The 11,929-nt window shown below is 42.7% G+C and overlaps 1 protein-coding gene across 1 annotated transcript; it reads left to right on the top strand.

The window, feature by feature from the left end:
* Positions 1–6,761: 6,761 nt before the first annotated feature.
* On the top strand, positions 6,762–10,932 carry IL22RA2 (interleukin 22 receptor subunit alpha 2). Its single transcript, XM_010130182.2, has 5 exons — positions 6,762–6,858; positions 7,745–7,892; positions 8,730–8,908; positions 10,189–10,358; positions 10,777–10,932. Exons 1-5 carry the CDS (start codon positions 6,762–6,764, stop codon positions 10,930–10,932), a joined length of 750 nt encoding a protein of 249 aa, XP_010128484.1.
* Positions 10,933–11,929: the final 997 nt, after the last annotated feature.

Below are 11,929 nucleotides of genomic sequence, written 5' to 3'. Positions count from 1 at the left end.
GATCACAAAATTCTTCCTTATGTCATGTTTATTGCTTAATAATGAGCATATGCATTCTTATATGTATCTTGGAAATCAACTGTTTGTCTTTAAGTATCATGCTAATTTACATAAAAGAATGTAGGCTACTGTTAGAAGAATTCTGGTTTCACTTGTCTGTTGAATCTAGAATGTGCGATTTAAAAACATTTTCTATTCCTTATCAACACATTTACTCTTTCCGAGTAACTTCTTAAGATGATGAGTACTGCTGTTTCTTGGCTCATTCCAGTAAGAACAGTCATACCCGGAGAATTCAGATTCTCTTAGAAATGGCTGTGCTGATTGAGCAGAGTCAGAACAAATGGAGAAACTTGAATTTATAACGTCTGCATTAATTCCTAGATTTAAATTTATAACACAGACTCTCTGAGTTTTAGTAATGGATTAGGTTTTTTATTAGCCCATTATGAATTACAGTCAAAACAGTTTTCTTTCCTGAGGTTTGGGGATTTTTTTCATCTCATTTGAATGCAACTCTCACTCTTGTGTTTCCTAACTTGCTCGTTTGTGTAGCTGAATAATGACAAGGTAGCTGATCAGGCTGAAAACTATTTTTTCATTTATCTGGGGGCAAGGAAGTTTTATTTTCTACTGTCCAGCCACAGTTTAAAAGAATAAATGCATTACACACAGAGAAAACAAAAGAGCAGACAAACCAGATGGTTCTACTGGCCAGCTTGCTATGTGTTCTGCAAAATTAATCCTGCAGTTGTTGAATATTTGCAATGTGTGCAGTACAGCAGGAAGCAGCATTGTTAAGTCTGATCCAGATTTTTCCTGTGCTGACTTCTATTGAGTAGCACAGACTCAGAAAGATTGCTTAAACAAATTATGGCACTTCAAAAATGCTCTTCTACAAAGAGTATATAGAATACTTTCTGACTAAAAATACAGAGTGAAGAGACTGAAACTCTAATACACTGTATTTTCTTCCTACGTATGACTGTTCTGTGTTATGTTTTGGGGTTTTGAGTGTTTGGAGGATTTTTTTTTTTCATGTTCATAGCAGCTCAGTTGTAGGAAGGGTGGTGGGCATGTGCAGTCCCATCCCAGAAGACAGGAACCGTATGTAGTGTTGCGTGTTTTCTGCTGCCAGATTTGTTAGAGCTGAGGCCTGTGACAACAGCAGCCACGATTACGACCTGCTGCGAGTGTGATTAAATGTGAGTTAAATTGTAAGAGATTAAGCAAGGGTTGCAAAGGCTTGCCTGAATGGCTAGAGGGCGGTGCTGGCACTCAGGTGGAGGCAGAGGACACTTCTGCCATTCCTCAGTCCATTCTTCCACATGGGTTCATCCCAGGAATCAGTCTGCCCTTATATCAGGCATTAGTATAGTATCTGTTCCCCCCCAAGTCTGGATAGAAATTGGAACAAAACACAGTGGATTTGGGTGATTAATTACTGAGTGACTTTATCAGCTGCTTCCAGGGTGTGCAGCAAAACTAGCAATTTTATTTGAGAGATGCCAGATTTCATTTCCTGCAAGGAAAAGAATATGGAACAAAGCCTTTTGGCAAACAAGCGTCACAGCATGATCTAAATTTTCTGGTTAAATGCTCATGTTGCAGTGAACTCGAAACTAACACCTCTGAGAAGTGTGAAAACCAGTTACCCCGAGCCTGGAGGATTCTGTCCTGAACAACTCAGCACACTGATTCTTGAATGCCAGGAGACTGTAGCCACACAAGATCTGAGACATTATATTTAAAAAAAAAAAACAAACCTCATAAAATTACCGTATGTTTACAAATTAAATAGTAATTTGCAGAGGGTAGTGGTAAAGATTGCTGTTAGAATGGAGTTGTCTTCCGGAGTTCACACACCTTGGATGATACAGAGATAATACTGAGAATTTGAAAGACAACCACAGAACTGAGCCACAGACTGGAAAGTGTGATGCTTACAAACTTCCACTTGCAGAACAGGTGAGTGAAAGGCAATTTTTTTTTTTTTTTTTTCCACTTGGCGAGGGAAACCCTGGAGCTTGCATGTTTCCAGGTTTTATTGCCCAAAGAAGCTACAAGAAGCGTTTGCTCCTACTGCAGCCTAAGCCTTGATTTCAGCTGTGGAGGCAGGCATCCCTGTTCCTTCCATCTCTTCCCTCAGTGCACGCCTGCCGATCTCACGCTTCTTGTGTTGTGTGGTGAGTCAGCCCCCTTCAATCAGTGGTCTGGACAGGGCTTCGGTTATCGAGCACAGAGACGTCTAACCACTGTCTACAAAAAGTGAATGTGTGGATCGTGTCCTACCCACACAGATAATATTTCAAGCATTGCCTCCGCTGCTGCTGGCGGTAGTGTGTTGAAGAGAGCAAGCATAGGTGCTACAAGACTTTGAACATTCCTTTTTTTACTTTAGTAGGTGGACCAAGAAAGCATGAGCAATGTTTGTATTGTATGTCTCCAAGCTTATCTGTGGTTTCTACTGGTGAAGTGATCGCCTGGCATCTTTCCTATACTATTAAGATTGCCTAAGCAAAAACAACAGACTATGGACTGTTAGTTCCCTGTGTCTAAGTGGGTGGGGTTTAGCCTGTAGGTAACTTGGGAAGGTACCCACAACCTAAAGAAAAGCAAGTCTTTGCTCAATGGGTTTAAACGAGCTACAGCACTCCTTAGCAGTAGCAAAAAAAAAAAAAAAAAATTCATATGGCTTTGCAAATGAGAAAAAACTGACAGGTTTTTTTTTTTAAATGTAATTTAAATAAAGAACTTGGAGCCATGTTTGGTTTTAGTAATTGCCTACAGTTCCTAATGAACGTTCTGGTGCAATTCAGTGTCTTGCACGTTGTTAAATGAATATTGCATGTGCAAATAGTGACTTGCTATGTAGTGAGCCTTCTTCAGCAATCTTAATCTTTAGTATGCTCAAATGTCTCACTATCAAGGTGCAGCTACGGCATTGGGAATTTCTAGCTGTAATCTTTAAAATGTTGACACGAACCCCTTAAGAGTGAGAGCTGAACAGTTCACACCTGTGAGCAGGAAGCAGTGAAGACATGCACTGTACGGTGAAATTCAGCCTTGCTTCCTTAGAAACTTCTCTGATGCAATACCTCTTTGGTTTTTTGTTTTTTTTTTTTTTTCATGGACAGGGGAAAAAAAAAAAAACAAAAAACCAAAAGTCCCTTCTGCCTGACTGTTAGGTGGTTTTTTTCTTTCTTTCTTTCTTTCTTTTTTTTTTTTTTTTTTTTTTTTTTTTTTAATATGTGTGTAGTGATTCATTTTCTCAGTCCCCACGGAGCTGCTGCAGGGCTGCCCTGCCACACATGACACACCAGAACAGGCTGAGGGAGCTGGGTCCCTTCAGCTGGGAGAGGTGACGCCTGGGGAGAGGAATCCAATTGCTGTTGGCACCTATATCAACATTTGCAGAAAAGGCAGACTTTTCTCTGAGGCCCCCAATCATAACACAAAAAGCAGCTGTCTTAAGTTGCAGTGGGGGAATCCCACTTCCATATAGGTGAGGAAAATTCACATTGAAGGTTGTCAAGTGTGGCATAATGCTGCCATTAGCCCTGCTCTGAGCATTAGGCTGGACTGAATGACCTTCAGAGCCCCCTCCCAAGCCAGGTTTTTCTGAGTCAATGCTGGCTGCTTAGGAAGATGAAACACTGAAAACGATGTCTAACTGAGAATAGTCTTTGGGTCCAGAATAATCTGAACCACTTTTTTTTTGTTGTTGTTCAGTTTGTATGAAATGCCACACATGAGAGAGACTTGCCTGTCCTCTGCCAGTTGCTAGAAGTATTCTCTGTATGCTTCAGGAGTCTCTTCCCTTCCTTCATCTTCCTGCACCCTCATCCAGACATGTAAGTGAAACCCACCATCACACCCACTGCAAATATCAGAGGCTCCTATCTGAAAAGCCAAAGGTGGTGCTGCTGGAGCAGTTCCAGGGTTAAATTTTCTCCTCTTATGGATAGTAAACAACTCTTTAAATAGAAAAAAAAAAAAACAAAAAAAAACCCAAACCACCAAAACTATATGGGGTGATGCTATCAGATTGGATGAGTCAGGCAGCTTCCAGCAAGAACGTACTTGACTTTTACCTCTGTGTAGCAATAGTCAATCCTCAAGAGAAAGAAGTCTGTTTACACAGCACTCAGATAGGTCTTTATTCCAGGAAAAGAAAAAATTCTCATGCTTATGGTTCTGTGTCAGTTCACAGTTCACAGTACTGCAGTTTCACAAAGGTTTGGATTGAAACGATGCTTCAGCATAAGCTAGGATGAGCTAGAAGCATATCTACTTATGTGGGTTCTTCTGGGGAAAGTAATTAATTATCATTTTGTATTTCTTCATAAAATACTGTTGAAAGTATTCTTAAACAGTATTTTTTTTAAAAGTTCATTCATATTTTAAATAGCATTGCAGTGCACATCATCCTATAATGTTCCTCAATTGTTTACATTTTTAAATGTACTGTACATGTGGTCTATGAAACTGAAGATGTGTCTGTACGTACATGTCTGCATGTGTGTGTGTGTAGCTGGTAGTTGTTTGGCAGTAGCTATTTTTATCACACAAAGCACTGAAGAAGCATGACTGAGTTTGATAAGTAGGACAAGGTTACACAGGCTAATAAACTGGGGATTACCAGTGCCTGTTTCAGTCACAAAAAAAAAATAGATGGAGAGTTACCGATTGCTTCAGACCGCCAAGCCTGATCACAGATAAAGCGCTATCAGAGTTCAGCACGCAGGAAACCCCGAGTTTTTCCACAGAATTGGCATTTTTTTTCCCCATTTCACCACACCGCAGAGCAGCCTCTTCTGAATGAAACCCGCCGGCACTGGGTGGACTGGCCCTTGGCCATCAAAAGTGATTTTGGCAAAGCTCCATGCTTCAGCCTCTGGCAATGGGCTGTTACACAGGGTACGGGAAGGTGCGTTGGCACAATTCAAGTAAGCAAACACACAACCTGTGACAAGCGTGACTAAACTTTGATGACATTTCAGTCTGATGATTGGTTTATAAAAGTTCCCTATTCCCGCACTTGAGCTCATATAACATGATGAAATACTAATTGCATTTGGTGTGGGGAACTACTTAAAAGGTCATTGCATTTTGAAAATGTGTTTGGGAAATGGATAGGTAAAAAATTCCCAGAAGGTGATGGCAGGGCGGCCATTTGTTTTTTTTTTTTTTTCTTTTCTGCATTTCTTCTCTAATGGGTTTAACTAGTTAATTATTCAGAGCGACACATCTAGGGTTTTAATACATCTGCTGCAGATTTGGTGCTTGGATAATGAGACAGAGGTGATGAGCTGAACTGAGAGCCTATGCCCATGAATCTGACAGAGGCTAGCTTCTTGATTAGATGTTGTCCAGTTTGCTGAGTATAACTTGTTGCCTTTAAATAAAAAAAAAATCTTCACTAGAACCAGAACTTGCACTTTTTTGACCTGACAGTTGTTTTGCTTCCACCTTTTCCCAAAAATAGATGATTTGTTTCTGCAGAGAGGTAGTCTTCATCTCCGTTATTTCTTTGGTAGGCGTTGTTACGTAGTGCTGCGCTATGCCATACAAAATTTGGGTTTTCTCTTCTTGCTTGTCAATGTGAGCTTGCAAAAAGACAATGCATCTTGACTTTTTGCCCAGTGGCGAAGTACATGTGGATGTCAGTGCTGGGAAGCTTTTGGGGAAGGGAGAGCGAGGGGCAAGGCTGGGCAGGAGGGCCAGCAGGCTCCCAGCTGCCTCCAGCGACACCGCATTCGCTGCCAGTGACCGACTCAGCTAAGCTTTCCATACATCCCAGGAGCACGAAACCTGGCTCCCATCAGGCAGGTGTGCACATGGCATTGAAGCACTTACAAACAAAGCAAGATGATTTTTGCTGGTGAGCCCCCGGCATCCCCAGCCCTGGGGTCAGGCTTGCAGGGATGCGCATATTGGAAAGGCAGGATTTGCAGGATGGTGGCAACAAACACCAATATTTGTGCAGACATCGTCGCGGCACACCCGCACCAGTCAGGGCATATAACTCCCAGCAGTCTGAAAGTCCAGCGCAGAGTGGCACTTTGGCCCAATGGGCTGGGCTCACCTCCCCGTTCCCTGCCCAGAGCCTGGCAGTGCTGCGGCTGCCCTGGCCTCCCAGCATCTCTCCAGCAGCCAGCATGGTGTGGATGCGCTGCCCAGCAGCACGACTGGCAGCAATTTCATGGCCCCTCATTCCTCTGATGTTACATGCCTAGATGACATCCTGCTATGAACACACCTGCAAACTCCATCTGCTTGCGTACCACCCGAAGACAGGCCATCAAATCACATGACATCCCATGGGTAGGTCTTTTACATGTTTGTGGCAAAATTTCTTGCATTCTTCAGCTCCAAGCAACTCATGAGCTGACAAATAAATAAATAGATTAGTAAATAATAATTTAAAAAAATCTTAGCACAGCAAGCAAGCAAGCTTGCGTAATAAATTTATGGGATAAAGCAATATTGGCAGACATCATTTGGGAATTAGTGCCTGAAAAAAAAAAAAAAGGACTTTTTCCATGTTTACTTGCCTCATAATTAGTTCCAAACTTCAGAGTGACCACAGCTGCCAAGTAAGAACAATTGCTTATGTTTAATTTAGAGTAACTCATATGTTTCTCAACTGAATTAAAAAAAAAAGCCAAACCGGGGATTTTGGAAACCGCTGAAAATAAGGGGAACTCTGGAGTGTTTAACAATTACTTCCTCATAAGACCTGCCCAAGAGGAACAAAGATGCTCTTCAGTCATGGAGCTGCTCTCCTAAGCATGAGAGGGATCACGCTCTCCTCCCTCTGCTTACTGATGCACCTGCTTCAGGATGAGACAACCAGTAAGTAACAGCTTTCCGCTTTTTTCCTGCGTGGGGAGGGGGCACTGGGTCTGTTACTGAATTTCTTGATGAGTCAAGAAATCTCTGGATCTTTTGGTGGCTTTCAAAAGTCCTGTCATTTCCAAATTAGTCTGTGCTTTTGTCTTTCAAGATTCCGAAGATCGGATAAAGTGTGTTGCCTATTGAATTTATTCATAGCTGTATTACCAGTTTCAGTTCAATTGGTACATGTCTCACCAGATTCTGTGATCACCCAGCTGTAGTAATATAGAATCATGTGGGTCGCAGATCCCAGAAAAATGTTAGCATTTGGATGCTTCAGAGAGGTTGATAACTGATTGTCATCACAGTTTGAAAACAAATTATCTTGAAAATTGTCAGGCAGCTTCTTCCAGTAGCGCAGACTGGAAAAGCAGTGACTCTCAGGTTATTTTTTATTAGGCAAGAGCTGATAAACATGGTTGTGGCAACTGTTAAGACAGCTATAATCCTTGTAGGTTAAAGTTGAGGTGTGGAGGAAAGAGCACTTGACTTGAACTACAGATGTGACTGCTGCCATCTCTGTGCATTAATCTGAAGGGTTTGTTTCCTGGGATGTCCATCAGGCATCTTTCACAGCAGTAAACTCACTGAGGAAAAATGAAAACAATGCCAAACCAAACCACATGGAAGTGTTCCTTTCATAATACTAAATATGTGTCTTCTGTAACTGCTAGATCTGGCCACTGTGAGTTGGAAAGTTTTGCGCATGAGATCCAGGATAATTAATTTCCCTGTAGTCTGCTAGTCATGAAACCTCCGTAGCTGTGGCAATACACCCTGATTTGAATACAGAGGAGTGTGTCTGTGACAAACTCATTATGTTATCATTCCTCATTATTTGCAGCAATTTTTGTTTTGGAAAATCGAGAGCTGCAAGATTCAATTAAGCCGCAGAAGGTAGAGTTTCGTTCGTTAAACTTCAACAGTACTTTGCATTGGCAGCCTGGGAGGGCCAGAGAGAGAGACGTGGTCTACTTCGTGCAGTATAAAGTGTAAGTACTGGGGGAACTCCAGCCTGCCGCCAAACTGGGGCCCGTCCCTGCTTGGTATGTCAAAGGGGTTTCTCAGGTGACACGAGACATTCTCTCCATACCTGGGGAACAGCCATGTCCTGCTCGGCTGTCAGCTTTCGGTTGTTTCTGCCCTTCTCAATAGCCCCTAAGGTACAGCTGAACAGCCCAAGGCAGGCAGAGAACAAAGACCTCCAGCAATATGCTCTGTACCCTCGTTGTACCCTAGAGTTGCAGAAAAATGTAGTTTGCAGGGGACCTCTGGAGGTCACTGGGTCCAACCGCCTGCCTGAAGCAGGTCTAGCTAGGTCAGGTACTTCTGCAATAGGACATTTAAGGTATTTTGTTGGCCCCCCCTTGCCCACGACAGGGCTGCGGGGTGCCTTGCATGGCAAACTTGAGGCAGTGCTAGGGACTGGTCCTCAAAAGAGGTACGCTCCTGTCCCTGGCATGCCTGATGAGCACCTAAAATCCATATTGCCTTTGAGAAGTTAGCTGCTGGAAACCAGCATGCTGCCCATCATCGAACACGCTGGCTAAGCCAAATCTCCCCTGCTTCTCCTGAGGGGCAAGCGTGCAGCAGCTTCTACAGGGCTGGTGATCCTATCTCCACTTTAGGTTTCTTTCAGAAAAGACAGAAACCTGTGGCTCCCAAAAGCCCATGAAATCAATCTTCCCTGCCATCAAGTTGAAGAAGAGAGTTAATTTCCACAGCAAAATGCTTGTCAGTACCGCTGAGTTAAAATGAATGGTTAAAAATCTGTACAGACCAGGTCAGCAATAGCTAAAGCTTGCATCCTTCCTCCTCTTTCTCTGTAGGTATGGGCAAAGCACGTGGCAAAACAAAGATGACTGTTGGGGGATTCGAAACCATGTTTGCGACCTAACGAATGAGACCTCTGACATCCAAGAGCCTTACTACGGCCGAGTGAAAGCTGCATCAGCTGGTGTTTATTCCGACTGGAGCCTCAGCTGTAGATTCACTCCCTGGCGAGAAAGTAAGTACAAACATATGGGTGTTTCTGAGAAAAGACTTGGATTTTCTGTGGCATGGAATACATCATTTCTGCTCACAGTTTTCAAACATGAGTAATCCTTTTCTAGCTACAGAGCTGTACCAAAAGAAGTTGTGAGTCAATAGCTCTGAGGTGAAGGGTTACAATAAAATAATTTTCCACACACTTGGCTGCCAACCACTTCTGGATAAGTAGCCACTTATCTATAATTACGGGATCAGAAATGCCTGCCTCCCTTTAATACAACCCCTTCCTCAAGGCATGGAACTACACAAATTATTTTCAGCTGTTTTCGGTTCTGCTGGAAGGACTGGGCAGAAGGTGGAAAAGAAGGAAACGTTCTCTGCTTGAAGGGAAAAGGGAGAAGAGAACTGAGAGCTGTGTGGTCACCATTCTTCTTCCGTTTATGTGTTTTCCTGTCTGCAGTGTATTTAGAAAGGACGTGTGCAAAGCTTTTAGTGAGTACAGTCATTATAATGCCATAGCATGTTAGAAATTGGAGGACTGTCAAAACATGCAACAGTACCAGTGTACCTACCAGTAAGTTCCCCGTGAGTTAACCAGTTTTCCCTCACTGGTCGGTGTAACACTGAACTGTGAATGTCAATGCAGGTCACTTCACAGCCCTAAGTGCAAACTACCTTGAGCCTCTCGTACAGACAAAACCACAAGCTTTGACATAAAATAGCACCTTGCAGCAGCAACAGCCCATCTTGCCTGGTGCCGCCACCTCCTCCTCAAGAGACGCAAGGGGCAGCTGCTGTCCTGTCTCACTCCGTCTCTGGGGCTGCACGCACAGGAATGCAGGCACTAGCTTGAACCCTTAGCTCTGTTCAACCAAGCAGATGGCAAAAAAATTTGAAAGTAAAGATTGAAGCTGCATCCTTGGCATAACTGAAATGGTTCAAATAGCTGGTCTGTGCAGTCCAAGCACACAGATAAATACGAAAAAACATCAGGACAAAGAATCCATCCAAACCATTTTGCTTGATCAGCCTAGAGTCAGCAACATGCAGCTCTGAGAGATTTCAAAAATTTGACTCAAAAATAGGTTTACAGGCACAGGAAATGTTCGCCCCAAAACGCCCCAAGGAATAAGCATCAAGAGGCAAGAAATTACAAAGTGGTACTTGAACAGTAAATACAGCATCATATCTTGTTGGTAACAAGAACAATAAATCATTTAATGAATTCAAATTGTGGTCTGTGAAACATTATTAATAAACTGTAATTGTGTTCATAGCTTTGGTGTTTTTCCTCAGCTGTGATAGGACCTCCGATGGTAACTGTGGTTCATAGCAACAAATCTGTAATACTAAAGCTGCAGGCTCCACGTTCTCCTTATAAAAGGAAGAGAGGCAGCAAGATACCAATGACAAATTATTATAATCTGCTATATCAAGTCTTCATAATTAACAACTTGCTAGATGAGGTAAGTGCATATGCGAGTACAAACCCTTTACCATTGAAAAGCCAGGAAAGTAGGACATACCATTCTTGGTTTACGGTTGAAAGTCTTTTGAGATTGAGAGCATGTCAATGACTATTTGAAAACAAAGCAGGCTTGTTTTTCAGGAATTGAATTTGATTGAATTGAGTTGTAATTCCTCCCATTGCTCTTTCCCATTGACCTCATGTTTCATACTCTAAGACCTAGATTAAAAAGAACCTGGGACAGGAGGGGAATTTTCGGGGGAATTTTCTTTAGAAATCATAAATAAGTTATTAATGTTATTGACTTTGTGCAACTCCACATGCTGCTCTGCATCCTCTGGCCTTATCAAACTGTTGTCACAGACACACTTGCTAAGGCAATGTGCTTGACTGGCTGTTTTTACTCCACTCTGAAGCAACACAGAGTCCTGGTGTACGAAGGAAAAGACAAGGTTATTGAAATAGAAGACTTGAGGCCTGGAGTCAGCTATTGCTTTGTGGCTAAAACGTACGTGCCAGTGCTGGACCACAGCAGCGCCTACAGCAGCAGGCAATGCGCCGTGCTGCAGTGACAAGGCTGGCACCTCTGCGACAGGTAAGTCACCAGCTGAAACTGGAGATGACTCTGGAAGTCAAGAGCTATCCCCTCACCAAAGACAGACACTCTCCAAAAGGAGAAAAAAAAAGGTGCGGCATAAAAACAGCCATCCCGTATGACAATATTTGCCAGAGCTCTTACATTATCTCAGCTAGTTTCACACCAGGTAAGAATGATATGGCTAAGATCAGAGGAATGGCATGGATAATTATTTGCATGCTGGCACAGTCCTCAGAAACACCTCCCTCTTTTTAGTTAAACACACTATTCCTTTCATCAGTTTTTATTGCTGTCAAGTAATAATTAACTAGGAAAATGAGGGACCTCCAACTTTACAAACATGCAGTTCTGTTACAAGCTCCACAGTTCTGTTCAGGGATTTATCTGATGTGTTTAATTCAAATGAGTCTGTCCTCTTTCCTCAAATGAGTCTGTCCATTCTTCAGGTGTAATGTGTTTAAAAATAAATCAGTTACCAATTTTTTTGAGTTTCCATGGGCCAAAATGCAAGATTTAGCTCAATTAGAAAAATCTGTTTGTTCACTTATCTCAGTCACTAGACTATCTTCACATAGCATAAGCCCAGCAGAGAGATTTACCATGAATCCTGCCTTGCAGGTGCCAAAGCACAGAGTGTATAAAGACCTAAGCCAAAGTTGACTTCAATGTCATTGCCCCTAGCAAGTTCCGATTTGGATCCTTTCTAGGGGTAACGGTGGAAACCTACAAAGTTTGAACCTGGGCTTCTGCTCTCAGCTTGGTACCCTAACCATAAAAGATTTTCTTTCTTCTGCTTCATAATGCAATGCATAAGGTTGGTCTCTCCTGAGACTTGGCCAGTAGGTCTAGACTAAGGAGGGAGCCGGTTTCTAGGTGATTTTCCTGCCCTTTCCCAGTACTGTAAAAGGCTGGAAGCTCAGGTTAGAGCTGGACTGCTGAACAACCTGCAGAGGTACAGGAGAGATGCAAGC

Source organism: Chlamydotis macqueenii, chromosome 3 (genome assembly GCF_036417535.1).
Source record: "Chlamydotis macqueenii isolate bChlMac1 chromosome 3, bChlMac1.mat, whole genome shotgun sequence".
Lineage (NCBI taxonomy): Eukaryota > Metazoa > Chordata > Aves > Otidiformes > Otididae > Chlamydotis > Chlamydotis macqueenii.
Note: the sequence above shows the minus strand (reverse complement) of the source record. Positions and strands in the feature narration are given on the sequence as shown.

What these genes read in the sequence shown, in the direction of transcription:
- IL22RA2 (XM_010130182.2), top strand. Translation starts at nt 6,762, where the DNA reads ATGCTCTTCAGTCATGGAGCTGCTCTCCTAAGCATGAGAGGGATCACG. An exon ending in GCTTCAGGATGAGACAACCA is followed by an intron (nt 6,859 to 7,744) that starts GTAAGTAACAGC and finishes CATTATTTGCAG; the next exon opens with CAATTTTTGTTTTGGAAAAT. An exon ending in TTAACAACTTGCTAGATGAG is followed by an intron (nt 10,359 to 10,776) that starts GTAAGTGCATAT and finishes TCCACTCTGAAG; the next exon opens with CAACACAGAGTCCTGGTGTA.